Source organism: Alosa alosa, chromosome 9, assembly GCF_017589495.1.
Source record: "Alosa alosa isolate M-15738 ecotype Scorff River chromosome 9, AALO_Geno_1.1, whole genome shotgun sequence".
In the NCBI taxonomy this organism is placed as follows: domain Eukaryota; kingdom Metazoa; phylum Chordata; class Actinopteri; order Clupeiformes; family Clupeidae; genus Alosa; species Alosa alosa.
Genome location: NC_063197.1, coordinates 7,875,830 through 7,901,670, shown reverse-complemented (window position 1 = coordinate 7,901,670; position 25,841 = coordinate 7,875,830). Strand labels below are relative to the sequence as shown.

General features: G+C 44.5%; 2 protein-coding genes across 5 annotated transcripts in view; both read left to right on the top strand.

The window, feature by feature from the left end:
• eps15 (epidermal growth factor receptor pathway substrate 15) overlaps positions 1 to 9,057 on the top strand; it is a 47,806-nt gene extending 38,749 nt beyond the window's left edge. Inside the window, 6 exon segments of the mRNA XM_048251840.1 lie at positions 75 to 466; positions 889 to 961; positions 1,064 to 1,134; positions 1,582 to 1,729; positions 1,976 to 2,151; positions 4,950 to 9,057. Coding sequence (XP_048107797.1) covers positions 75 to 466; positions 889 to 961; positions 1,064 to 1,134; positions 1,582 to 1,729; positions 1,976 to 2,151; positions 4,950 to 5,090 — 1,001 coding nt within the window. The 3' untranslated portion in view covers positions 5,091 to 9,057.
• A 314-nt stretch (positions 9,058 to 9,371) lies between these two features.
• The window catches only part of ttc39a (tetratricopeptide repeat domain 39A), a 36,236-nt gene continuing 19,766 nt past the window's right edge, over positions 9,372 to 25,841 (top strand). The window contains exons 1-6 of one of the 4 annotated variants that reach the window (XM_048252991.1): positions 9,372 to 9,553; positions 10,477 to 10,527; positions 10,910 to 10,960; positions 11,255 to 11,308; positions 18,099 to 18,203; positions 25,458 to 25,589. In XM_048252991.1, coding sequence (XP_048108948.1) covers positions 9,507 to 9,553; positions 10,477 to 10,527; positions 10,910 to 10,960; positions 11,255 to 11,308; positions 18,099 to 18,203; positions 25,458 to 25,589 — 440 coding nt within the window. In that variant the 5' untranslated portion in view covers positions 9,372 to 9,506. Of the gene's footprint in view, positions 9,554 to 10,476; positions 10,528 to 10,909; positions 10,961 to 11,254; positions 11,309 to 13,701; positions 13,832 to 14,018; positions 14,237 to 18,098; positions 18,204 to 25,457; positions 25,590 to 25,841 lie in introns of those variants that run through there. The other 3 variants (XM_048252992.1, XM_048252993.1, XM_048252994.1) reach the window with 3 other exon arrangements.

Here is a 25,841-nt window from a genome sequence, read left to right as displayed (position 1 = left end):
GCCTATCCATAGACATTGCCAGACATTACTAGCTTGGCCCTAGATGTTAACTCTGTCTTTATATGTCATCTCAGATCCCTTTGGTGGTGACCCCTTCAAGGGCTCGGACCCTTTTGCCTCGGACGCCTTCTTCAAGCAGAACCCTGCGGCTTCCTTCCCTTCTGCAGACCCGTTCGGCTCGGCTGACCCGTTCAGCGGAACCACCGGGGCCCCCGAGGCCGACCCGTTTTCCCCGCAGCTGAACAACGCGACTGCGGGTCCAGATCCCTTCAGCACCCAGTCCAGTGGCACCACAGCTGCTGACGCCGCTGCTGCCAAGGATCCCTTCAGCGTCAAAGTGAACAACACATCCGACCCAGACCCCTTCGCCTCCAAGATGGCCGCTCTGGGAGACGCCGACCCCTTCAGCTCGCAGAGTGGGCCCGATCCTTTCGCCAGCACACTTCCTGCTTCAGATGGACCCACGGTAGGTCACACACACACACAAACAAACCAATCAAGTTCATTTGAAATTGTCACAGGCTTTAGACAGAAAAGTGACCTCCAGAATTGATGTTATTGGTCAATTAAATACAGATTACAGTTACGTTTGGATTGGCCAAGTTTGGCTCTTGTGCTTCATATGCGTCTCTTTATGCGCCTCAGTCTATGTTTGATCCACGTACTAATTGGCAATAAGCCTCAGCACGCTGATAATCTGATCTAACACAGACCATAATGTACGTGTAGAATATAAGACCATGTGTCTGGTGACCTGTTGGTAGTTTTTCAGTGTGAAACGCTGGACTGTGGCATATGTAATTAGTGTAAACCAATGTAACAAACACAGAGTGTGACTGAACATTACTCCATGTGCGCGTGTGTGTGTGTGTGTGCGTGTGTGTGCAGAAGGATCCGTCATCGGCAGTTAATGACCCTTTTGCACCAGGAGGCACAGTGGTGAATACAGACTCAGATCCAGGTAAGATGAGAGAAGGGATGGGAAGGGAGATGGGCTGACTGGCTGGGTGCCCTCTGCTGGAGAGAAGTGGTATTACAACTGCACCTCTTTTTCCAATCCCAGACCCCTTTGCTGCTGTGTTTGGAAACGAGTCGTTCGGAGGAGGGTTTGCTGATTTCAGCGCCTTGGCAAAGGTACACCAAAACTTTTTTTCCCTCCAGATGATGATGATGATGATGATGATGATGATATACTTTATTGTCCTAAAGGGAAATTTGTCTTGGGCTCATGCGCTGCATACAATGCCTACAATACAATCAAAACTCACAAGACAGACAAAACAGCCTAAATAACGCATAACAAACTGTGTCAATATCCTCTGAGTTTGCCTAAGAACAGACTGGTCATATAAAGACTGAAGGGACTGGTACTCCTTCCTTCCCATCACCTTCATAGCAGTGTGGATCAGACTGAGAATCTAGGGTTAGCAGATGCATATAGGTATATCGTCTAAATGGCCAGAGGAAAGCATTCACAGATGGGACATACAGGGCTTACTGAATTATGCATTGCGGCAGCATCCTGTGGGTGTAATTGGCTGACCTAATGAGTGTGTGTGTGTGTCTTTCTCCATGTCCCAGTCGAATGGTGCTGACCCATTTGCTGCAGCCAATACCTCAACTAACAAGAATCTGTTCAAGGAGGACACCATGTCCAGCAGTTCAGACACGCCCCCAGCCCTGCCCCCCAAAACAGGCACTCCCACCAGACCGCCTCCTCCACCCCCAGGTAAGGCCTAGTGCATTCTGGGAGAGTTTGTGGCGATCAGCTCTATAAATCAAGTCTTGTTTGGGAGGGTTATATTGGCAGTTAGAAATACTGCTTTATAATTACTGGCAAACAGACACACTCACAACCTTACCATCTAAACGTTATACAATTAGCTTAGTTGTCTGTGTTCACATGTGTACCAGGCCTAAGTGTGCATGTGTGAATGCATGTTTGTGTGTGTGTGCGTGCGCGCGCACGTTTCAGGCAAGCGGTCTAACATCTCGCGGTCCGAGTCGTCGGACTCCTTCCAGCGGCGGGGCTTCATGACGCAGGGTGACTTCTCGTCGCTCCCCGCCAAAGACTCCGCCCCGGACCCGTTCGCCCCCTCCTCCCCCCGCCAGCCGCCACGTCAGCCTGAGGGATTTGCCAGCTTCGACAAAGTGAGCACCACCTCTGCCACCTCCTCCACCCCCTCGCCGCCTCCTCCCGAATCTCAGTAGTGACCTCAACCCCACCTTCCCTTCCAATCTCTCTCCATCCCCCACCCCCTCCCTCACCCCCGCACCCCACCCCAACCAAACAGCAGTGTCTGCCCCCCCTCATCCACAGCCAATCCTTCTATCTCCACCCCTCCTTCTCTATGGGACAACTCACTCACCTAACCTAACCAGTAGAGGTGCTTTTCTTCTGACTCTGTTTTAAATGTTCTCAAGTTGCCAGAGCGACATTATTACTACAAGTAGTACTGAAGGACCTTTTTTGTGTTTGTTTTCATTATTGTTTATGTTTGGATGGATTTTTTTTTTTACCATCTTAAGTATGTCAAGTCATAGGTCTTTTATTATTGTTCTGTTCTACTTTGTATATAAACATGTATATGAAATACTATTGATATATCAGTAATAATTTGTACAATATGTGAAATTGAACTCAAGAGGAGAGCTGTAACTGAATATGATTGTAATGATATTTCAGTTTTAACGAAGCACCTTTAATGCTAGTTTTCTCACTGCACTGAAAGCTCTCCCTCATCAAGCTTTTACCATGAGCCTTACTGAGTTGTCATTAGCCCATACTCTCTCCCCATTGGCTGTGGATGGCAAGGCTAGACTGCTTGCTTTGGCACACTGTGATTGTGACCCCACACTGTGTTTCCATAGTGCCGAGCGCCGGGAAACCAGCTTGACTGAAGCTCCTCCCACACGCATTCCCTTAGCCCCTCCCCCCCCCACACCACCCCTCCACCAATTCCCAAGTCTTGTGATGCCATGCTGCACGAACTAACACTATCTTGTGTTGTCATTGGTTTGCTCCTCTCTGCCCACATTGATCATCTCACACGGCTTTCTCATGCGCTCTCTCACAGTGGAATCATACCCATCATACCTGTTAATCCATCCATTCATTCATCCAGCCCTTTGCATCCCCCAGATCCACTCTTCCTCTCTCTGGTGTGCTCTCTCTCTCTCTTTCTCTCTCAGTCTCTGGATGAAGGAGGAACTCTCTCTCACTTCACTCCAGTGCTCTTCTATCCACACCAAAGTTTACTCAATAAAATCGTCACAGAAAGGTGCCAAATCCCTGACTGGGCTCTCTGTGTATCCATTGATTTCCACAACATTATATTCTGTTATTAATGTTTTTTGATCTCCTATAGTAAAGAGCTCATACTTTGCCTTATCTGCATGGACCTAGTGGCTTAATACATTGCCTCATATGCAAGTAGTGGACATATAGTGTCCTGTCAAACTGTTATACATGAGACAAATCATTACACAATCATACACTATATAATATTTCAGTATTTCATATGAAATCAAAAGGCTCATACATGGTCTTATAAGGAAGTACATGTTCTTGTGCAGAACTCAAGGTCATGGAAATAGAGGCCCATAGTGTGGGCCTCCTCTCACCAAAACAGATCATGGGTTACTTTGTGTGGATTCACAGGCATGAGGCTACACATGAATCTCATAGATTCTCTTATGGAATCAGAGGTCTCACATTTACATTCTTATAGAATCTTCCTTTAAATAAGAGATATCAATTGAGGCATTATCATGGCACATATGTCCCTTTATAGATATGCTGATCACCTGTCTGCATCTACAAACAGCTGTATCTTAATGCCCTGTGTCTAGACTGAACTTGGGTTTTTAATCATAGTTTTGACACATTTGAGGTCACCAGCATCACAAAACTTCACTGAGATGGGGAGAGCTGTTTGTTTCAAGTGCTGCACATTTTCATTGCTCATATCTGTCAATCACCCTGTTATGTTGTGTGAGTAACTGCATGCGGATAAGAGAAAAAAAAACTGGCATGTCTACTTTTTGTAATTTCACATCTATTGATCACGGAAAACCAAGATTTCAGTCTTTGACATGATCTTCAATATGACATCAATGTCCTGATTGATGATTTACAAACATCTGAAATATAATGGAACCCACCCTATATAGGAAACATTGTTTTGGACATGGTCAATAAATGTTTGCATTGCACAAAAGTGAATGCCAGTTGTGCACGCCTTCACAAGCTGTTCAATGATGCATCATCCATCACTTGACCAGGGGCAAAGTCCTGTCTCTCCAGGGCTCTACAGTCGCTGCTCTGTCCTCTACTGTTTCTAACCACCTCATGTCCAGTCTGCCCTCTGGTGTGATCATTGCTTTGAGCATGTCCAATGCGTGTGGAAAACTGACCTTCATAGATATCAAATGTCAAATAATCTGCAACACTCTTTATAGGTTAATCCCCAGGTGTGTGTAGAGTTTTATCAGTACTATTTGTACTAATTGCCATGCTAATAATAGTATTGTTGAATTATACATCATTAACGTTCATTGATAGCCCCAGAATTCGTGAATTGGTTGCTTCATAGTAAGGTGTACTGTAGATCAACCAATACATTATAAACTGTCCTCTGTAATTTCTTTGACAAAAACAAGTATGTTTGGTCATAATTCTTTGTTTATTTGGAGATGTAGCATAATATTATACATTCAGGCTACTAGAGGAAGTGACATCGCAAGTTAACTGACCCTTAATAAGATTATTAACCGACGAAAGGGTGTGCAGGAAATCAAGGGTTTGGCACAATGGCTGTATTTCCCATGTTAATCGAGTTAAATCACTCCCTGCACCAAGGCTTTCAGGCTGTTAGCAGTGACCGCATGTATCCCAATGCTGGGACTGTTATTGTGTGTGTGTGTGTGTGTGTGTGTTTATGGAGCAGTACCCCACAGAGGAGGACATGATTGAGTGGGCGAAGCGTGAGAGCGAACGCGAGGAGAAGGAGCGGTTGGCTCGGCTCACGCAGCAGGAGCAGGAGGACCTGGAGCTGGCCATCGCCCTCAGCAAGTCCGAGCTCTCCTGAGACCAGACTCCAAGACCCACTACACCCCTGCCCTCCTCCCTTTCCCGGACTCTCTCCCTACTCCTGCCCCACCCTCCCAATATGGTGCTCCCTGATGGAGGAGGGAGCGAGAGGCCTTGCAGGAGTAGGAGCAACATCTAGTTGGAGCCCTCCTGAGATGAGACCAGACTTTGCCCAATACATCCCCTCTCTCCTCCCCTCCCTCCCTCCTTGCCTCCCTCCCTGGACTCTCCCTTTACCCCTGGCCCACCCTCCCATTCCCAATATGGCGCTCCCTGATAGAGGAGGGAGCTGGAGACCTTACAGGACTCTGCAGGAGTAGGAGCAGCATCTAGTCGGAGCTCCCTGCCCACTCCACCTCAGCCCTCCTTCATCTCTTGAGTCTGTGTCCTAATCCCCCTACCCTCCATCCCCCAACGCAGCAGCCAGAGGCTCTGCATGCCCCAAAGGAAGAGTTAGAGGCCTTGCAAGATTCTGTTGGAGTAGGAGTAGCATTAAGTCTGAGATCTCCTGATGAGATTCTGCCCCACAACATCACAACCCTCTATGCTCCTCTGACTCTCTAACCCTGCTCCCCCACGCCCCGAATAACTACTCTCTAAATGAGGCGTAGGAAGACTTGCAGGACTTGCAGAGGTAGGATTAACCGGAAAAGTCGGAGACACTGCCGCACTACATCACAACCCTCCTCCCTCACCTGACTCTGTACTCCTGCTGCCTGCCGTCACCCCCCACCCCCCACCCCCCATATGCGGAAGCCTGAGGCTCAGTGCATCCTGAAGGAAGAGTGTGAAGACTTGCAGGAGTCTGCAGGCAGCATTATAGCATCGTGGCTGAGCTCTCCTGAGATGCGATGAGATGATGCTCTGTCCCACTACATCACTGCCCCCCTTTTCCTTTGTACTCCACTACACTCAGCCCACCCCCCAACCCACAGGCTCAGCCCAACCCCCAACCCCCACAGGCTCAGCCCACCCCCCAACCCCCACAGGCTCAGCACTCCCAGACTGAGGAAGAGGTTCTGCAGGACGGTAGCATCAAGGCTGCTCTTTCCTGAGACGAGACACTAACCCATTACATCACAGTCCTCCGCTGCGTCCCTGTCTACGCTGGCCTTTCCCCGCCTTCCCCCACCACCATACGCACTCTCAGGGGGGAAAGCAGGAGTACCTGGAGTGGGGTCACTGCCCATTCTCCAAGTCCAAGCTCTCCCGAGATTGGTTACAAAGGAGCACACAGAGAAAAACTCTGATGTTTATGATCACCACCCCCAACGTCCATGTTGAGTAACCACACGTGCAACACCCCAAACCAGGAGTGTGTCTGAGCTCTCCTAAGATGCTGCGCCTCCTGCCATAACCCCTCTACCCCTCCAACTCTGCCCTCCACCGTACCCATTAGCCAGGCGCTCCCCAAAGCAGGACCAAGTGGAAGGGGAGCTTGCCCCAAAGTCTGCAGAGCTTTCCTAAGGTGCTGCCAAACCTCTGCCCACCTCCACCATAATCCACCACCCACAGGCTTGGCACTGCCCTAAGGACGAGGACGAGAAAGAGAGGTACACGTGGAGACACTCAAATCCCCCTGAATCCCCTCTACACTACCCCTCCACTTGCTGATGCATGAAGACAGTGCCCAACACTGTCGACACCACAACAACCTGACCTCCTGTCTAACCTGGGTACTTAATTCTCACAAACATCTAGTCCTAACAGTCCTAAAAGACTCTTCCTCCTCCTGATTCTGACAGTTCTGTTGGTGCTTTGGGGGATTCCGAGAGAGACAGAGACTGAGGGACCTGGTGGAAATATCAAAAGGGGCTGTTTGGTTCAAATGTCCTCTACTCCTCTCTTTGGAAAATGGCTGCCATGTCCCCGGTGATTGGAGCCCCAGTTGGGAGGCTAATGGCCTTGTCTGTGTTATTTCACCTCCCCTGACCGAGAGACTATTGCGCTGTCGATGGCACATTTGAAAAATTCCGTTAGCCCCCTCCCACACACACACGCGCACGCACCCATGAACTGCTCTTTATGTGCTTCCTGTAAAATTCATTCTTTCTTTCATCATCGTTCTGCCAGGTTATGCAGGCGTACCTACCTTTAGAAGTACATAACCCAACATATTCACCTATGATCCAGTCAAAAGATGTGAGAGGCTGTGCACAAGTACAAGTGCAAGAGATATTGCATCAGTGTTACAGCCACAAAGAGTGTTTGTCATGTCATATCTCAACATATTTAGACTAATAAGTGAAGTTAATGGCACAGAGAAAATGTATGGCATTGTAAACATGCCCTTATGTTTATTCCTCCCTAGTTTCAATTGGTGGTTGATTGGGTTCTTAATTGACATGCATAATTGGGCAACTGTAAATGTGCGATGTGAACAATTTATGTAAAGTTTCAACCAGTGAACATGACTATTTCTAAAATAGGCTGCTGAATGATTGGGATATTTTTAAATCAGCCTTTGCAACACATGGGTCCTTTTACGTGTATGGCAAAAGCAAACCACTTGAGAGCCTCATCTTTTTAAATATTCATGTTAGTGATACAAGCTTACTTAAGACTCCTCTTATTCATTCTGATAACTCAGTCAAAGCTGTTCTGACTTGACAAAAGAGGTACTTTATATTTGTTTTTGCCATATTGCATTTCCATATTTGTTGACACTATTATCTCTCTTCAATTCTCTGAAATTAATCCCTTGAGTTCAGGGGCAGGCTGCTTTGACCTTATGGGACAATTCTGCAAAACCATTAGCTCTTCCCCATTCTGATGTACATTAACAGCCCGAGTTATGTTTTCTCATGTTGAGACTAATGTAATGTATGATTTAATGTTTGAATGTAAGTGTCACTGTTGATCCACGCATTAGTCGGCCTCTACATTTAGCTTTCAGGAAGATCCCTTGTGTCTCTGTCAGAACAATCAGTTCCAGCTGCTGGGTAATCTGTTATCAGTGCTGCACCAAATCTTCGACTTCCCACTCCTAGGGGCACATGTCCAGCACATGTCCAGCTTGAAAGAACGAGCTCTATCTCAACATGACTTTACATTGTTGTAGCCATTATCCCCCTTCATCAATTGTGTCACCCTGGCTCCTTCCTCCTTCCTTTAGGTAGAATGTCCTTTCTGTTTAACAGAAACAATAGTCTCCAGTAGGGGGTTCCATTGCGACAGAAATTGCCTGAGACAAATGGGGACTTGTGTTTTGAATCTCAAAGTCCACGGAGAGTTCATCCTCAGGTTACCACATGGTGTGTGTATTGATGAGTTTCGGGGTCGATTGCCTTCTGTACAAGAAATGCACTTTCAAAGACCCCTTCATCCCTTATAGACAGATACATATCCACAGTAGAAATAGAGAGATGATCCAGGATTGTGCTTTTGTTTTCTATTTTTATTAGTATGACTGTGTACGGATTAAGTATGGAGTATCAACTCACAGTTCCAGTGGAAATCCTATTTAGACTCAACCAAGGAGATGAACATGTCACTAGTGTGCAGATTTATGGTTTGAAAGCACAGTGAACTCTAAAAAGGCCTCCTTTTAAAACAAATGGCCTGTCTCCCCTTATGGGTCAAATCAATCTATTGGACTGCAAAAAATGTTGCTTACCAATCCATCTATATCTATATATATATATAGATAAAATAAAATGGTCAGTCATTACACTCCATTGTACGTTAACTATACCATGTAAATACTATGAATTGTCAAAATGTGCTGCTTTTTTCTCCCATCAGACATATAGCATTCAAGTCTCTCAGTTACTAAAATCATGTAGCACCAAATTCTCATTCCTTCAATTGAAAACCACTTATACTTGCCATCTATAGGCTTTTAAAACTGGCTCAGTGTATTTTATTTTTTTTATGTCAAATATGTTCCCTGCTGGGAGATTGTTTAAATATGTTAAGTATAACATGTAATTAAAAATATTAATAAATTGAAGTCTTTAAAACTAGACTCTTCGTTGTTATTCAATCTCTATGTAGGCCTAAAGGTATAGGCATATAGTAGCCTACTGCTCTGCCGTAATGCCATTTCATATGAAGAGTTCTTGGGTAATAAAAGTGTAGTTTCATGCATCGTCGGCTACTCTTCATTATCTTGTAGACCTTGTTTGTCTGAAGAAAATCCTCAGATCGGGAACTGTAGGTCTTTAAGACCGAGTGAAAGCTGAGGAACCACATTCCATAGCATTTAAAAAAAGAACTCTTTATTATGGTGATGAGCGTCTCCACACCTCCCTATCTCTCACAGTTCAGCTGGCTTGCACGGAACGCTCGCTCGTGATATACACAACTCGCCGTATCTCGTAAAGACGGAGCTGCGTTCGCCAAGAGACGCATGTCAAGGTAGCGATCGGATACCTCAACAGTCTTGTTGGACATTCCACAGTTGTCGGGTGGAATGAGTTTTATCAAACGTTTGAGACGCAAGAAAAATGAAGACACAAAGTGAGTATATTTTCAAATGGTTGCAGAAGAAGCGGGCCAACAAACTGTCACTGGGAGACACAAACATCTTGTGTTTAGGCTACTTGATTAAAATGAATGTAGCCAACATGTTAAGACAGCGACTGTAATATTGTAGTGACTAATCTGTGTGCTGTCGCCGCGGCGGATGATGTCAGATAGTGGGAGAAGTCCTTCCTTGTTCAGTCAAGTGATTTGAAAAGTAGCGCAGTGTATTGGGTTAAATGACTATACAAGCAATTCGACTAAATAATTTAATCAGACTGAGAATCCTGCTTGCACCCTCTTGACCGCTTGCATGTATGCGGCGTGCGAACATGATTGAGGAAGTGGCTATTTAAATGAGACACATAGAACTATAATTTGGGGTAAACTCTGATTAAGACCACTTTCACTAATAGTCTATTCTCTAAGCACTAGCACAATCTATGTGAAATCGGGTAGGTAGGCTGTGGTTCTAAAAAAAATTCAGAAATCAAAATCTTTGTCGCCTTTATTTTACCACAGCTGATGGTGTGTCCCTGAGCTTTCTACCCGTGTTCTCTCAAATTACCAGCAGTCAGTATGCTAGCTTAAATATGAAGCATGTTTCCCATCTAGGCTACTCCAGGAAGTTGCGTTTAGTTTACCTTTAATAGTGTTTGGTTCAATAGTGTCATCTTTAAGCAGGCCATTATCACTCTCGTGTTATGTGGTGGGGTAGCCTATTTGCCTAATCTTTGATTTTCCCCAAAGGCACGGTGTAGGTTAACTTAAACACAGGGCATAACTAGCCTACTACTACTGTATACAACTTAGTAGCCTTGGCCATAATCACACTTTTATTCCTAATTCTTTAACTGAGATTGCAGACTGACACGTCTTTACAAAGACATAAGGAATCTCACGCATCTGACTCATTCTAGGGAGACCCTGCAGGTGAAGGGGACCTCAGATGGCAACAACTCTCCAACGCGGTAGGCTACACTATCTATCTCTATCATAAAAGACCAGTAAGACAAGTTGAATGATTTCTCATGCTTCTGTTGCCGTATGGGGAATGCATTTTAAACCATTTATTGGTTTTCACTCATGATTATGACTATATGGTGCAAAATTGATTTAGCTTAAAGTGGGTTGCCTCCCCCATTTAAGAGTTTGACCCTTCCAGACAAGGCAAAAGTGACAAGCTGAAACTTTTTCAAGTTGAGTAATGCTTTTAACTGTGTTTGACCTTTGTATAGCGAGAGGAAAAATGTCACCACCAACCCCCATTGCCATTGTATAATTCATTTCACACTTAGATTGATGCAGTTAGTGGAATTCTGCAATTTTGGCAATGATACCTGTGTTTTTCAGGTTACCTGTCATAAGTAATGAGGAGCTGGACTCCGTCATCACAGATTTCAAGTAAGACAGTCTGTCTTTATTCTGATGTGGACCGGGCTTTGTTATCTCTCTATTAAATGCATGTCAAGTTAAGTACCTTTACTGTATTGTGTTTATGTTTGTGATAATCATTAAACAATACAAACAGTTCAGTTTCAGTGTTCCCATGCTGAGATTTTCCTTCCAGTAAATCTCATGCTGGATCTGGATATAATGTTACGCACACACAAAGGATCCTTCTCAGTCAGAAACTGCAGATAGACCGCCATTCTCTATGTGCTCAAAAGCTCTCGTTTACCCCTCCTCCTGTTTTAGGTTACAGTTGCCGGACGACAATAACCATGGATTTGCAACTTCACCAACTAAGAGGTCAGCGTCCTTGTTTTTAATTATATATCTGCCACAGAAAACGGAAGACTCATATTCTGCCAGTCCTCGTTCTCCCCTTCTCTGTCTCTATGTCCCAGGGCCCTCTGGTCATTTCACGGGAATCAAACCTTGTGTCTCTGTTACATCAGTGAGCAGATTCTGTATGAGTGAACCTGATTGTGCCTGAGGGAGAGTAGAGTTTAGGGCACAGCACGACGACTTACTATAAATAATCTGCGTTGCCCTATATTATACTTCCACACATCTAACAGGCCTGTCATCATGTTGGCCACAAAACGTTGCCTCCTCTCGGTATACCCGGCCTCTGGGAGAGAGATCGAGGGGCAGGATGAACATGAAGAGTGATTTCCACACACATACACACACACACACACACACACACACACACACGGTCTCTCCTGCTGATCCACATGTCAATAATTCAGTGGCTTTGATTGGCAGGGCCACCTCCCCTTTCATCAGACTATATAGGCATCTCCCAGCATGCCCTTCTTTGAGCTGGGGAAGGTAGTTTAAAAGCTAGGATCACTAATTAGTCCACTAATTAAAATAAACAAATGGGGTCTTTTATTTCACTGCCTGTGAGATAAGGGCAATATTTGCTAGGGAGCCAAGAGAAGTAGACAGACATTAATTTATGAAAGAAAACAGGCTGGCTACATGAGGGGCGCAACAAGCGTTCTGTTTGCGGTGCGTAAAAATAGTTTTAGAAGACTGGTCTAATTTCGAATGTGCGCGTCATGTCTGGTGTAGCCAGTTCCATTAATTATAGTGGAAGCTAATTGTTGCTGCATACATGCCACGAATGGAACGCATTAGTTACCTGTCTGGTGTAGCCTGTCTTTTAGTCAATATCTGATGTCTGAGTACATTTGTTCTCTTGAGACTTTGACACCTGTTTTCATCATATGTTTTCTTGACCATGTGAACTCTCAAATTGGTCACCTTAATTTAGATTCAGCTCCCTTGTATACAAATCAACATCATGTATCGTCTTTCCTCATCACTCTTTGCAATGCAACCCCTGCTATGCCTCTGACTGATATCCCTTCAGAAGTCCTCGGCTATCAAATGCCAGTGAACCATCCTGCTAATTCCTCTTGGCATCTCTGCCACTCTCTGTTCGCTTCATTAACACGCACAGCAAGAGCCTCAGATCTCCAGAGACTAGAGCCACGTCATCATGGTGGGGACACTGGTGAGGGAGTTATAACCTGCAACATAATGTATATCAGATACGAAACAAACTTCATTTCCACTGCTCAGTGTTTCTGAGGAAAGGACATTGCTGAGGCCATTACTGACTGTGTCAACAGTTGGTAGAAAAAAGTGACTCTCAGTCAAGGAGCTTGTTTTAGTTTAGGAAGATGGATATCGGTGGAAGATTTTTGTTTGTTAATATAATGTAAACCTGTGTGACCTTTTAAAAAAAAAAATTCTCCTTACGTAACATTTTTGCAGAAGGTTAGCCAATTTGCTTAATTTCCTCTTTCTCTTTTTTCCTCTCTCCTTGATACTCTGACCCAAATAAGTGCAGCTGCCAGATACTGCACCACACTATGATACGTAGGCGTAAATCCCCCCAATAGTCATATCATGATGAATGATGCATGATGATCAACCCCCACGCCCCCATCCCAATATTGAACTCAAAGTTTCACCCCTGCTATGATGTTCTAAATCCTTTGGTTTCTGCACCCCCACCAGTCTGGTTGGCTGAGGCAGGACTAGCAGCTCTGCATGTCTGGAGTGTAGTGTTAGCTTAGCTTAGCTTTAGCATGCTACTGCTGCAGCTGCAGAGTCACGGTCAGGCTAACACTGCAGTAAAGGCAGGAGGGTTAGCTTACTGATAGGACATCCTCTCATAAGCTCTCTCTCACTCTCTCCCTCTCTCCCTCCCTTCTCTGTCTCTCTTCCTCTCCTACACACATACTCAATCACATACAGAAGATCTCTCTCCCTCTATCTATCTATCTATCTATCTATCTCTCTCTCCTTCTGTGCCTCACTCTCATTTTCTCTCCTTCAGCTCAGTAGGTCTTTTTTACCTCCGTGTACTTACTGTGTCCCGTTCTCTCTCCCTGTCTCTTTCTGTCTTACTTACCCCATCCTCTCTCTACCCCCTCTCTGGCATTTTCTCTGTATCTAGTCAGTTATTGCCGCCTCTGATTAGTGTCGCATAGCCTGCTGAAGAGGAGGAAGTTGGTTGTGGGAGTTTCTGTGCCATCTTTGCTCTTTCGTATTCAGCAGCTCTCCTTCTTGGACACCGCACCGTCTGCTTTGTGGATGCACCGTCTCAACTTTGCAAGTCATCTCTGATATCTGGAGCCATTTCAGGCTCTTTTTTTTTTTTTTTTTACTTGGCCGGCGTTACGTTTACATCTGACTAGTGTCCTGAGAAACATGGACATCATTCTGGGCTCATCGACCAATCAAAATGCACACCGCAACGTGTAGCGTGACCGCGGTAATGGGAGGAGGTGGGACCAGAGAAGGAGATATGTGAGTGACTTTCTGTGTGTGTGTGTGTGTGTGTCTGTGAATGACTGTGTGTGTTTGTGTGTGTGTGTGTGTGAGTGAGGGGGTGGAGAATGAGAGGTGGGGTGAGGGGAGGGGAGGGGGGGGCGTAATGTTAAGTTGCCCTATGTGTGATGGTCATCCCAATCTTATTAAGAGCTGCGTTCCTCTTCCTCGTTTTCCCCTGTGCAGCCGGGGAAAAGCTCAAGCTCGTCTCTTCTCTCTGCTCTCTACCTCCCCTCCCCTGAACGCAACCCCTCTGTTTCACTGCGTTTTCCTCTCCTCTTCCCTCTCTCTCTCTCTCTCTCTCTTTACTTGCTCTCCGTCTCTCATCCCCCTATCGCTTTGCCAGATGAAAATGTCAGAAGAGACAGAAACTCTTTCAAACGGGTAAGAATGAGATGAGTGTGAATGATGAGAGAAAGAGAGAAAGAAAGAAAAAGGAGAGAGAGACAGAATGACGAGAGTGCAAGGAAGCAAATTGTGTGTGTGAGTGTGTGTATGCTTGCTTGTAGACCGTGTTACTGTTCTGCATCAGTGCCAGAGATTCCTTACAGGAAAAGCAACAGAGTACAGACAAAAGTCAGACAACCAGAAAAACTGGCCTGAGTATTGGAGTCTGACAGCTCATCTCTCTTGTGCCTTATTCCTCCTGGGCAGCATTGTGTTCAGCGAGGCCTTGTCTACTGCATTGTCACAAGAGACTCGCCTGTTGTTGTTTAGCATTCATGAAGCACCTTTGTGATGAGTTAGAAGGCTTTAAGGTGTGAGAGAGAGAGAGAGAGAGAGAGGATCAGCATGTTTGTGATTCAGAAATGAAGATTGTCGTTGTGTAAGATGCCCTCCTGAGAAATACGCATTTCAGAGATGCTGACTTTATTTAATTAGGCAGGACATTAGACTCGTCAGCTTTACGACCCCAAGCAGCACAAAAACACTATGATATCATCTGGCTGCTGTTGTTGCTGTGGCATGTTTCACTTTCGCCAGCAAGAACACCTCTTCACCCTGGTCTGGGCTCACCTGGAAGTTCCCTAGCTCTAGCTAGTTCTAGCAAAGATGACCAACAAGCTCTTTATTGGATCAGATTGAGATCAGCTCTGGTGTGAATTAGAACCAGATCAGGAATCAGATCACTGGGTCAGACTCAGGTGTGCTGGGTGTTCTGAGTTCTGGGTGTTCTGAGTTCTGGGTCTTCCGAGTTCTGGGCGTTCTGAGTTCTGGGCGTTCTGAGTTCTGAGTTGGCCTGGGGAGCTATAGATATCATATTATAACTCTAATATCATTGAGCTTATTTAGGGGACAAATAAACAAACAAACAAAAATTTTAAGCTAAAGTCCAATTCATTTTCTGCATTGGTTTTGAAAGTTTCAATCAGAAAGCCTCTAGGAACGGGTCTATAGGGAGAAAGTAACTTTAGTAAGAACCAGTCTGATTTTCTGTAGTTGTTATTGCAGCACAGGGATACTCTTTGTGCCAAAATGAGTCATTCGGGTGAAGTTTATCTCTCAGAGGGCAGGCAGGCTGACTTTCCCTGTGTTAGGAAAATCCACTAAGTCATTACATGGTGTACTGTAGTGAACAACTGTGCTGGTTATTCACTACATGCTGTACTATAGTAAACAACTATGACATAGTTACTATTGTTACGGGCAGGCCACGGCACAGCATCGAAACTAAGCTAAGCTTTGTGTCTAGGGTATATTATATTCTTCTTAGCTGAAGCCTCGGACCACCACGCAACGTTAACGCCAAAAAAAAAAAACCTTACACACTGGCCCTATGTGGTGTACAGACGTGGAAGTAAGACCTAGGTGAGTGGTTGCGAATGTGTGCGTGTCAGCTTCGGAAGAGCTCCAGCGAGAGGTCACTTACCTGTGGCTCTCGCTGACCCGGTATAGCTCTCAGCGGTCGGCGCACCTCACGAATAGCCCAAGCGCTGGTTTGGTTGAAATGTTCAGTTTTGTGGTGTGGTGGTTTAAAATCCAAACAAGTTTGTCCAAGTTTGCCTGCTCACGGGCAAACTCTCTTCCAAGGGGAAACACAGGCCACGCTGCCTTTCTCAAAGGCCTGAACTATTGTGAGCCCAGGCCCCAGGACAGGTGTTCCATTTAGCCTAATTAGCCACAGGTAATGACATCACTAAAGCCCCACCAGTAAGTCAGTGCTTGCCCTTCCATGTGACCCTAACCTATCGTAACACTATGTGCTGGTTATTCACTACATGCTGTACTATAGTTAACAACTATGCCATAGTTACTATAAGCTGGTTATTCACTACATGCTGTACTATAGTGAACAACTATGACATAGTTACTATGGGCTGGTTATTCACTACATGCTGTACTATAGTTAACAACTATGACATAGTTACTATAAGCTGGTTATTCACTACATGCTGTACTATAGTGAACAACTATGACACAGTTAATATGCTGGTTATTCACTACATGCTGTACTTTAGTGAACAACTATGACATAGTTACTATGCTGGTTATTCACTACGCAGTGCACCATGAAGTGAATGAGTGGATGTTAGAGGGTTATCATCAGAAGTTATCATCATGGTATACATGTCTATTATACTTTACAGGGAAGTGAATCACATTTCTTAGTGTTACAGTTCATGAAGTCTGCATTCTCAAACTCTCTCTCTTTCACACACACAATTGACTGTTATTGTTCCAGCAGTTTTGAATGAGGGGTGAGGATGGGGGAGGGGGAGGGGAAGTGGCATGCCGTCGCCCATTACAGAGCACTTTGTATGGCGGTCATCCCCTTGTCATTAGGGGCTCTGCAACAGTTGACAGCCCAGTGCAGGACAGGAGATGGGCCTCTTGTTCCCAAGCATCTCAGACAGACTCATTAGCAAGTAGCAGTAGACGTAGCCGAGGGCAGAGGACAGCGCGGCCCAGCGCAGGCCAGCGTGAAGAGGGCCACTGTGTTGAAGGGACTGGGTGGAATGTAAAGCCATAACTGTCTTTTGGACACTCTTAATGCCTTGATTTGGCTCGGCCGCAGAGCACTCATTTGTCCCATTGTCTTTTTACACAGTTAGCCCGGAGGCATGGCGTTGTTCCTGAAACTGTAAAGGGTCTGTTGTACGTGTGCAGCTAGCATTTAGCAGATGCTAATGTATTTGAAGAATGTCCCTGGATGTTTCATAACAAATGTCTATATTGTTGACAGAACAGAAAAGTTCAGTTTTCCACAGCTATAAAACCCACTATTGATAACCCTCCAAATCACTCTGTTTAGACAATTATAAACACAAGTGTCTTCATTAAATTAGTACAGAAGTAAAGCTGCTATTTGTTGTGCCTAAGACCTTCTTGTGAACTTTATATAATTCTGCATGTATAACTGTATATGTTGTTATTTACCTTCCGATAGTGCAGCTGTGTTGCTCAGAGCACAGTCTTGTGTTTATAACCTTTTCTTTTAATAGTTGGTAAATAGCATGAAAGCCTCTGGCTTTGCACATCAATACGCCTCTGCTAACCTCAATAACAAAATGCAAATTGCTTTTTTGAATTTGTTTTTTATTACTATTTCTTATGTCTTATTACCATCATTATGGAACGCATTGTTGAAATAGTTTCCTAATTTGTCACCGTTTCATATTTGAATTCGCATTCATTGCACACTTATGGCATTATAATGATAAATCATCTACAAGTATGTGTATATGAATTAAATGAGCTCTTAGAGATATCGTTCCATCATAAGGAAATGGATGTAGGTTGATGAATGGACCAGATGCAGATTTGTCTGAGTGTTCTTTCATGAATGTACAGAACATTATCAAGTAGTCCATGAAGAAGCAGGGTAGGCTTCCATTACTCACTGCCTTGTTGACACACTGTAAATGCCACTACACATATCCGTGCTTTAGTGATAATAGACAGATAATCCACTAGTCACTGGGTTCAGTGAGCCCTCAGGACCTGTTCTTCGCCCACTGGGCTTTCTAAAAATGTGCGATGGCTGTGATCTGTTATATTTGTTGATGATAATACAGCAATTTAGCATTCTGCTCAATGACTGTTTGCTCTACTGGATATTTTCATAATTGATTGTTGTTGATGTGTGTACTCACTGTAATGACTCATTCTCTCCTGTCTGTGTGAGTGCGTGCGTGTGTGTGTGTGTGTGTGTGTGTGTGTGTGTGTGTGTGTGTGTGTGTGTGTGTGTGTGTGTGTGTGTGTGTGTGTGTGTGTGTGTGTGCGTGCGTGCGCGTGCGTGCACTAGGTCGGAGAAGTCGGAGCTGTCTTTGGCGCTTGAGGACTGCATGGTGGCACTGGACATGTTCCTGCAGAATGACTTTGAGGGAGCTCTGTCCCGGTTGAGGACCAGGTGAGAAACTGTGTGTGCGTGCGTGTGTGTGTGTGCGTGTGCATATTCTCTCTGCGTGTGAATTGGTCATTGGTGTGTCCCAGTGTGTGTGTGTGCTGTTGTGTACATGGGAGTGAGTGTTTGTTGGTCATTGGTGTGTCCAAGTGTGTGAGTGTTTTTATCTAGACTTATGGTAGATGCAATGTTGGGTGCTCACACACACACACACACCCTCCCTCAGCGGATCTTCTGTTCCAATGCCTCTTTTCACATTGTGTTTAAACAGGTTTCTCTTTATCCACGTCCCCATTCACTGATCTGTGTGTGTGTGTGTGTGACTAAGGCCCAGCCACTAATGGCCTCTATGGCCATTCTTTTCTATCCCCAGTACCCTGCCTCTGGCCTCACACTTCTCTCTCTCTCTCCTTCTTTCTTTCTTTCTCTCTCTCTTCCCCCTTTCCCCTCTCCCCCTCTTAATACCCTATTTTCTAAGTGTCTCTCTTTTGTGTCATCCTTTCTTTATTTCTTTTTCTCTGTCCTCTGTCCATCTCCTCCACACACTGTTCATCACTCTAATTTCCCTATCCTCTTTCTTTTTCCTCTCTCCCTCTCTGTGTGTGTGTGTGTGTGTTAATGTATGTGTGAGGGAGTGAGAGCAGGAGCAGATAGAAAGAGAGGGTGAGAGTGAGGCTGTGAATTAAAGCACTTGAATAGAGTGGCTTAGCAAGTAATGCTCGGCCTCCACCCACTCATTGCATGTGCTTACACTAACTTATCCAGAGCTCACAGAATGACAGAGCCCCCACAGCTTTGAGAAAACACCAGCCTGGTTCCTACATGCTATGATATCATTATCCACCATTCAGATATGCATGAAATAGTATTCAGCAGTGTAGTTTAGTTTAGTTTATTTTATTTTTTTTGTAATTTACTGTTTATTAAGCTTTTTCAGTTTACAGCACAACTCTCCCTCATGGGACAGAACAACAGTACAAAAACAAAACAAAACCAAAATAAGACAAAAAAAAAGGATACAAACAAGAACCAGGGGAGGTTACATTTTTACATCTTTTATCTTATATGGACTCGTGATATCCAGTTCCAGTAGCTATCAAGACCGCACTCGGAGGAGGAGCAGAAGCCTGCAGTACTTAAATTACACAAAGTCAGGTCTTATTGCTAACACATAATATACCCAACTTAACCAATTTTCATAAAATTTGTCATATTGATTTCTCAATGTGAAAGTAATTCTCTCCATATTATAGATATCATACACAACATCAATCCAATCATCCACAGTAGGAGGGGCCTTCTGAAGCCATTTTCTTGTCAAGGCCTTTTTGGCCGCCACTAATAGGACTCTCAACAGATATTTGACTAGTTTTCCACATTGAAGTTCCTCAAAGTCACAGAGATACATTGTTTTGAAATCATAGTTAATTATTATGCTGAAAGCTAGTTCTAAATGGTTATGGACACTTAACCAAAAAGGACCAACAAAGGCACAATTCCAAAAAATGTGAAAGTGATCTGCCATAGTGCATCCACAACATCTCCAGCAGTTAGTTAGAGTAGAATATTTTGCCTTTTGGGCTGGAGTATAAAATAATCTAATAATGTTTTTCCAACTAAAGAATCTCCATGAGGGTGAACTTGTCATCCTCCATTGATGTCCACAGATCCCTTCCCACTCCTTCTGTGATAATGACAAGCTACTCTCCTTTTCCCACCTGGATTTGATTGATATTGTATTGTCTCTTGCCAAGGCCTGAAGAGCAACATATAGTCTAGAAATTATTTTCCTGTAAACTACATCTTCACAGGCTTTCAGAAAGATATGGATAATAATGTTTCTACAAGATTCGTTCTCTTTCCTTATAAAAGATTTATTAATAAAGTCTCTGATTTGCAGATATCTAAAATGGTCCTGATTCTCTAAACCAAGTTGGTCCCTCTCTGGTAAATTAAGTTCAGTCCAGTGGCTACGACGCTGTTACAACTTGCCAGCGTGCAAGGTGCAGCTTTGCAAAGTGCTTACATAATGTTCCTGTTCCAAATCAATCGCTGCTGTCAGTGTGTGTGTGTGTGTGTGTGTGTGTGTGTGTGTGCAGACATGTGGTACAGGTACAGATGCACCAGGACAGTGTGTGTAGGACAGCTGGCAGAGGCAACATATCACACACACACACACACACACACACACAAGTGTTTTAATGTGGAGTATGTGCACCAGGACAGTGTGAGTGATGGCTGGCAGAGTCCACATGTCTACACACACACACACACACACACACACACACACACACACACACCTACACCTACGGTTAAGTGTGTTCATGTGGCTATGTAAGGCTTGCTGAGAGTGGTGGGTACAATAGGCCTGGGCATTCAGAATATGCTGTTAGACACTCGTTGGACAATCTCGTTTCAAGAGACCTGTTCATAAATTTTGTCAACAAATCTATCTCGCATAAAAAAAACACATACACACACACACACACATAAAAACCCTGTCTCTGACTCATTTACTCACAACATGCAAACTCCAGTGAACCAGTGACCACCACACACACACACACACACACACACATAAAATGTCATAAAAACCCTGTCTCTGACTCATTTACTCACAACATGCAAACTCCAGTGAACCAGTGACCACCACACACACAGACACAGTAATTAAATCTCCCTCTCACCTACAGAGACCGACACACAATCATGCGCACACACACACATGCACATACACATACGCATACTGCAGCTATGACCAATAACAACACATTACCTCATGTACACGTACGTGACGTTACAACCCACTGACTCCCAAAAGGCGACCCCCCTGCAAGTCCTTTTTTGGCTAATGTAATGACCCCATGCATCGGCCACAGATGTGCACGTGGCGTGCGCACTGAACGGAAAGTCTCTTAGATAACTAGGAGATGCTGCAAATTGAATGAGTGCTGAGAACTCCAAGCTAATGACTTTATTGAGATTAGTTCATGTGGTGCAGGTCTGTCATAGTCACACTGCGCTCATCGCTGCAATCACGTACAGTCTGCTGTCAGGGTTCAGTTTTCAGAGAAAATGCCCATTTTATGTGTTGTGTGAGGGAGGTTGTGCTTATGAATGTAATGTCTCACTCAACAACAATCAGCATTTATGTTTGTGTTCACTTTCTTATTATGCCTGATTTCTTTGATCTTTTAGAAGGTAATAATTCATCATTGTCAGGGTTTGAATCTGGATGCTCCCACACACCAGTTGAGAAACGTGTAGGCTTGTTGTTTACTGATGCATTCCATTATGGATTACCTGGTTCAGTGTCAGTGGTCTGACAGCTCATCTTGCGTCAGTTTCACCCCTGTGGAGCTTTTGGGGTGAAGAATCAGCATGCTTGGGCCCAGAGGTGTCCGACACCCGTGGGTGTTCTGGGTAGCCTGCTCTCATGCTGATTCTGCCCTGCCTGCTGCCTCTGTGCTGGACATCTGATTAGATTTGCCAGTGCTGAGGAATCAGCTATCGGTCAGGAGTTTAGGACTCATCACACCATTGGCTCGGCTCTGTCGACACGACAGCCAGCAACAACAGCAGCAACGCAAACCCAAACATTCCATTGGAATGGCCTGATGCCTCATTTGCATAATTTGGCCTGTCCACTGTGTCTGGACCAAACATGTTTTTACAGTTTACTTCTAACTATTTGCCAGTGTGAAATTGTGCTTGCTCTGTATTTATTTCTTGACATTTCCTGCTTGTAGCAGAGACAGTAAGCTCTTCTGTAATTGCCTGGTCGGTGATATGGCAGGTTTTCTCCCACTTTCCTCTGTTCAAAGGGGAAGTGACGGGCAGCTATGTTGCCGTGCCACATTCTTATTAGGGTAGCTGCCGCAGCCTCTGTGTTTTTAAAACCATGCTGGTTGTGCTGGAATTTGATTTAAAACGGGTCTGGCCAGTAGCCCAGGCTGTGGCTCTGCATTTTGGACCTGTAGCGTCACATTCTCTCAACTTCACATGAAGCTGTTTTTTTAAAGAGATTATCTCAAGTCTCTGTATGGCTGTATGTTCGTCCACGTGTTTGTATGTGTGCATGTCCATATGTTTGTGTGTGTGTGTGTGTGTGTGTGTAAGGTGTCTGTTATATATGTATTTTTGTATACAAATGTGTTGGTATATTGTATTCCTTAGTGTACAGGTATAATGAGTCTGTGTGCCTCTGCTGTTTTTGACATATGTACTGCATATATACAGTATTTTATACAGTATTTTATAAAGGTAAAGGAACATGCCAACAGGGACTGAGCCTGTGGTTCTTAGTGCATAAGGTAAGGTAAGGTGCTCTGTGTAAATGAGTGTCATGGTGATGGTGCAAATGAGTAAATTGCACGATTACAATGGGAAACATAATTAGAATAAAGATATTACGAAATACTGTACATCTCATGATGAGTAGTTATTCGCCATTATTTGCAAATTGGTAATGACGGTTAAAAGTGATTAGTGGAGAGGCGAGAGACAGGTATGGAGCACAGCTGAAGACGCACTGTCACGAGATTTAAGCAACTCCTCTGCAGGATAAATGTTGTTTTATTCAGTCATTTGAGCAATATTAGGGTAAGTGTTGCTTTTTCCAGCCTATGTTTTCGATGGTAACCAATTGTCAGTCAATAGTGAAAGTAACTGCATATTGACTGACACCTTGGTGAAGTTAGTTTCACTTTGCCAATGAGTTCAAATAATAGAAGAGTGCAAATGCGTGAAGGCTATGCTAGGTTTTAGTAAAGCATGGTTTAGGAATGACTATTCCATACGGTCTCACAAGCAGCCTCCTTCAAATGCGCTGTTGAATGCCAAAATACCGATGCATTTATGTTTCACAGATGTCATTCTCATTGTTTTAAATGATGTTACGCCCCAAACACACCCATATGACTGATTAAAAAACCTAGGAACACCTTGTTGCGCCATGCGCTCCACGTTTGATAACGAAACCCCTCCCAATGTGAATTGGACATCCTACTAAATTTGAATAAACGTTTGACGAGTGACGTTGCGCTTTAGAATGTCATGATAGGGTCCAAAGTCTTTGTGGTTTTAAAGGTAAGGTCTTTGTGGTGTTGAAAGTGGCGACGTAACCATCCCGCCTGTTCTCTCCTTATGTGTTTGTTTTTAGCATTGTGCCGGTTGGTTTGCTGATGCTGTGCGCTCTTACCACAGGGCTGCTAAAAATAGCATCTGTGCCCTCCCCAGCCCCATTCCACCCCCGATTCTCTCTCTCACACACACACACACACACACACACACACTCGTAAACAGGACGAAACAAAATAAAGCCTAACGTTACACCACATATAACGTGTCGTCTCCCTTAATCTCTTACAGACACAGGGCCAAAATCAGCTGATAGCACATGTGTTGAACCCCACCCCCCCTGTGTCTCGCTCACATACACTTAGAGTGAAAGAGCACATGTAACGCCCCCCCCCCGTCTCTCTCACACACACTTAGGGCTATATTTTAACGGTCTGAAACGGAAGTGTCTTTGCGCAAAACGCAAGTCACTTTGTGGGTGGATCTTGGGCGCTGATGCTATTTTACCGGTGGGATATTTGACTGTTGCGCCCGACGCAAATCTAAAATGGGGTGGTCTGAAGTAGCTACATTAATCATGGGTGTGGTTTGGGCGTAACGCGCAATAAACCAATCAGGGCGTCATATCACATTCCCTTTAACAACAGGCACGCTTGTTCCATAGCTGATTGCTATTATGGTGGTGCATTTGCCAGGCGCAGCCAGGAGCGTTCACAGCGCTATAATTGTACTGTTCAGTGAAGGAACGGTCCGCTATTGATTTTTCCTCTTGACAAAATGTAATACAGAATTGTCACAAAGACATACTTTCCGATGTTTTGGGATCACTCTCACTGAATCACGAGATTATGAATGCATGGTGATATTTTTGCTATGTACAATGTAATCTAACATTACCTCTCCATATACAATGCATATCTTCTGTCAGTTAATCTCTTCTCTCCCGTGCTGCCGCTGGGGCATTTGGGTTAAATGGCATCGGCATGCAATTCAACATCACGTCTCCTTAAGTCATCTAATATTTCCTAATTTATGTCATCAACACATCCGTGATTCGTGAAAATCTGTACACTAGATTTATGCCTATTTTTTCCACCACTTAATGGACACCGAAGTGTGCGTTGGGCAGCACAGGCGGCCTGTTAGAAACAGTTTCCAAGCTGACCTAACTTTCAACTCTGCATAGTATACAACACTTTATCATCAACTTAATGCACGCACAACATTCGTTTGAGCAGGAGAGAGAATAACAATGAATGGGTGCATCAACTACAGAAATTGTAGCCATACTTGCTGCTTTCTTGTACTATTTGCTGGTTAACAGCACATAAAAGCTGATTTAGGCTAATTCACTAACTCAAGACTTTAAGGCCATCATGGATATAAAAAGTATTTTGAAAATAACGAAAGAATGGAGGGAACATAACAAAGCTTGGAGTTATTTCAGATGGGCTACAACAAGGTAGGCAAAGTTGTGGTGCAAAACCTTAGCACAGCTGGAATAATGTTGATGTTAAAGAGCACGCGATGTTTAAAGCCATACACAACGGTAAATTGGAACAAAACTAGTTGTATAAAGTTGTCCAAATTAATAGGTCATAATTAGGCGTTGTTGTTATTGCATGTAGATGTTGTACTATATAGGCTACTAAATTTTTAGGTCACCAATGCACGAACAAAACCGGGAAATGGACAAATATTATCAAGGCTTTGAATGTTTCCGTCTGTGCACAGGGGTGTCTGTAGATTGGTGTGCAACGCATTCATTCATGCAGGCCTGTGGTCATGCATGCGCCCTTAAAATAGCATCTGCATTTGCGCCACAGACTTTAGACCAGGGAGTTCCTGGTCTATGGCGGTATTGTTTTCTGAAACTGCAAAATATCAACGGTGAACGTTTGCGCCGGAACACGCCCCGTCTTTTCGCTGAACCGCCCCGGTGGGCGCAATCGAATTCCCTTTACAGGCACGTACCTGTGGAGGGAAAATTCCAATATGCGCTGACTGCAAAATAGGAAAGACAAAAGCGCGAGTATACAAAGTCAAATGCGCTGGGACGCACGATAGAGCCCTTAGAGTGAAAGAGCACATGTAACGTGTGTCCCCCCCCCGTCTCTCTCACACACACTTAGAGTGAAAGAGCGCATGTAACGTCCCCCACCCCTGCTCTGCCCCCTACAGGATCAAGGACAGCATGTACCATGCCCTCACCTACGCCACCATACTGGAGATGCAGGCCATGATGACCTTTAACCCCGAGGACATCATGACTGCAGGCAACACCATGAAAGATGCCCAGGCTGTGTGTCAGAGGTAAGGGGCTCGTTCAGCTCTTGGACTTCTTCTCTCTATGGGCTTATTATAAGAGTTGAAGAGATGAGACAGACTCCACACTGGAACTGTTAAAAAGAGGCAGCAAAAGTATTTTCTGTGGGGCGCGCTGTACCTGTGGTCAGTCATAGCAGATGGAAACCCTTGACCAACACCGGTAGGATTAGAAGGGTTGTGATTTAGGAGGCATCAGGAAATACATTCATTGTCATTTTAGAAATGGAACAGGATGGA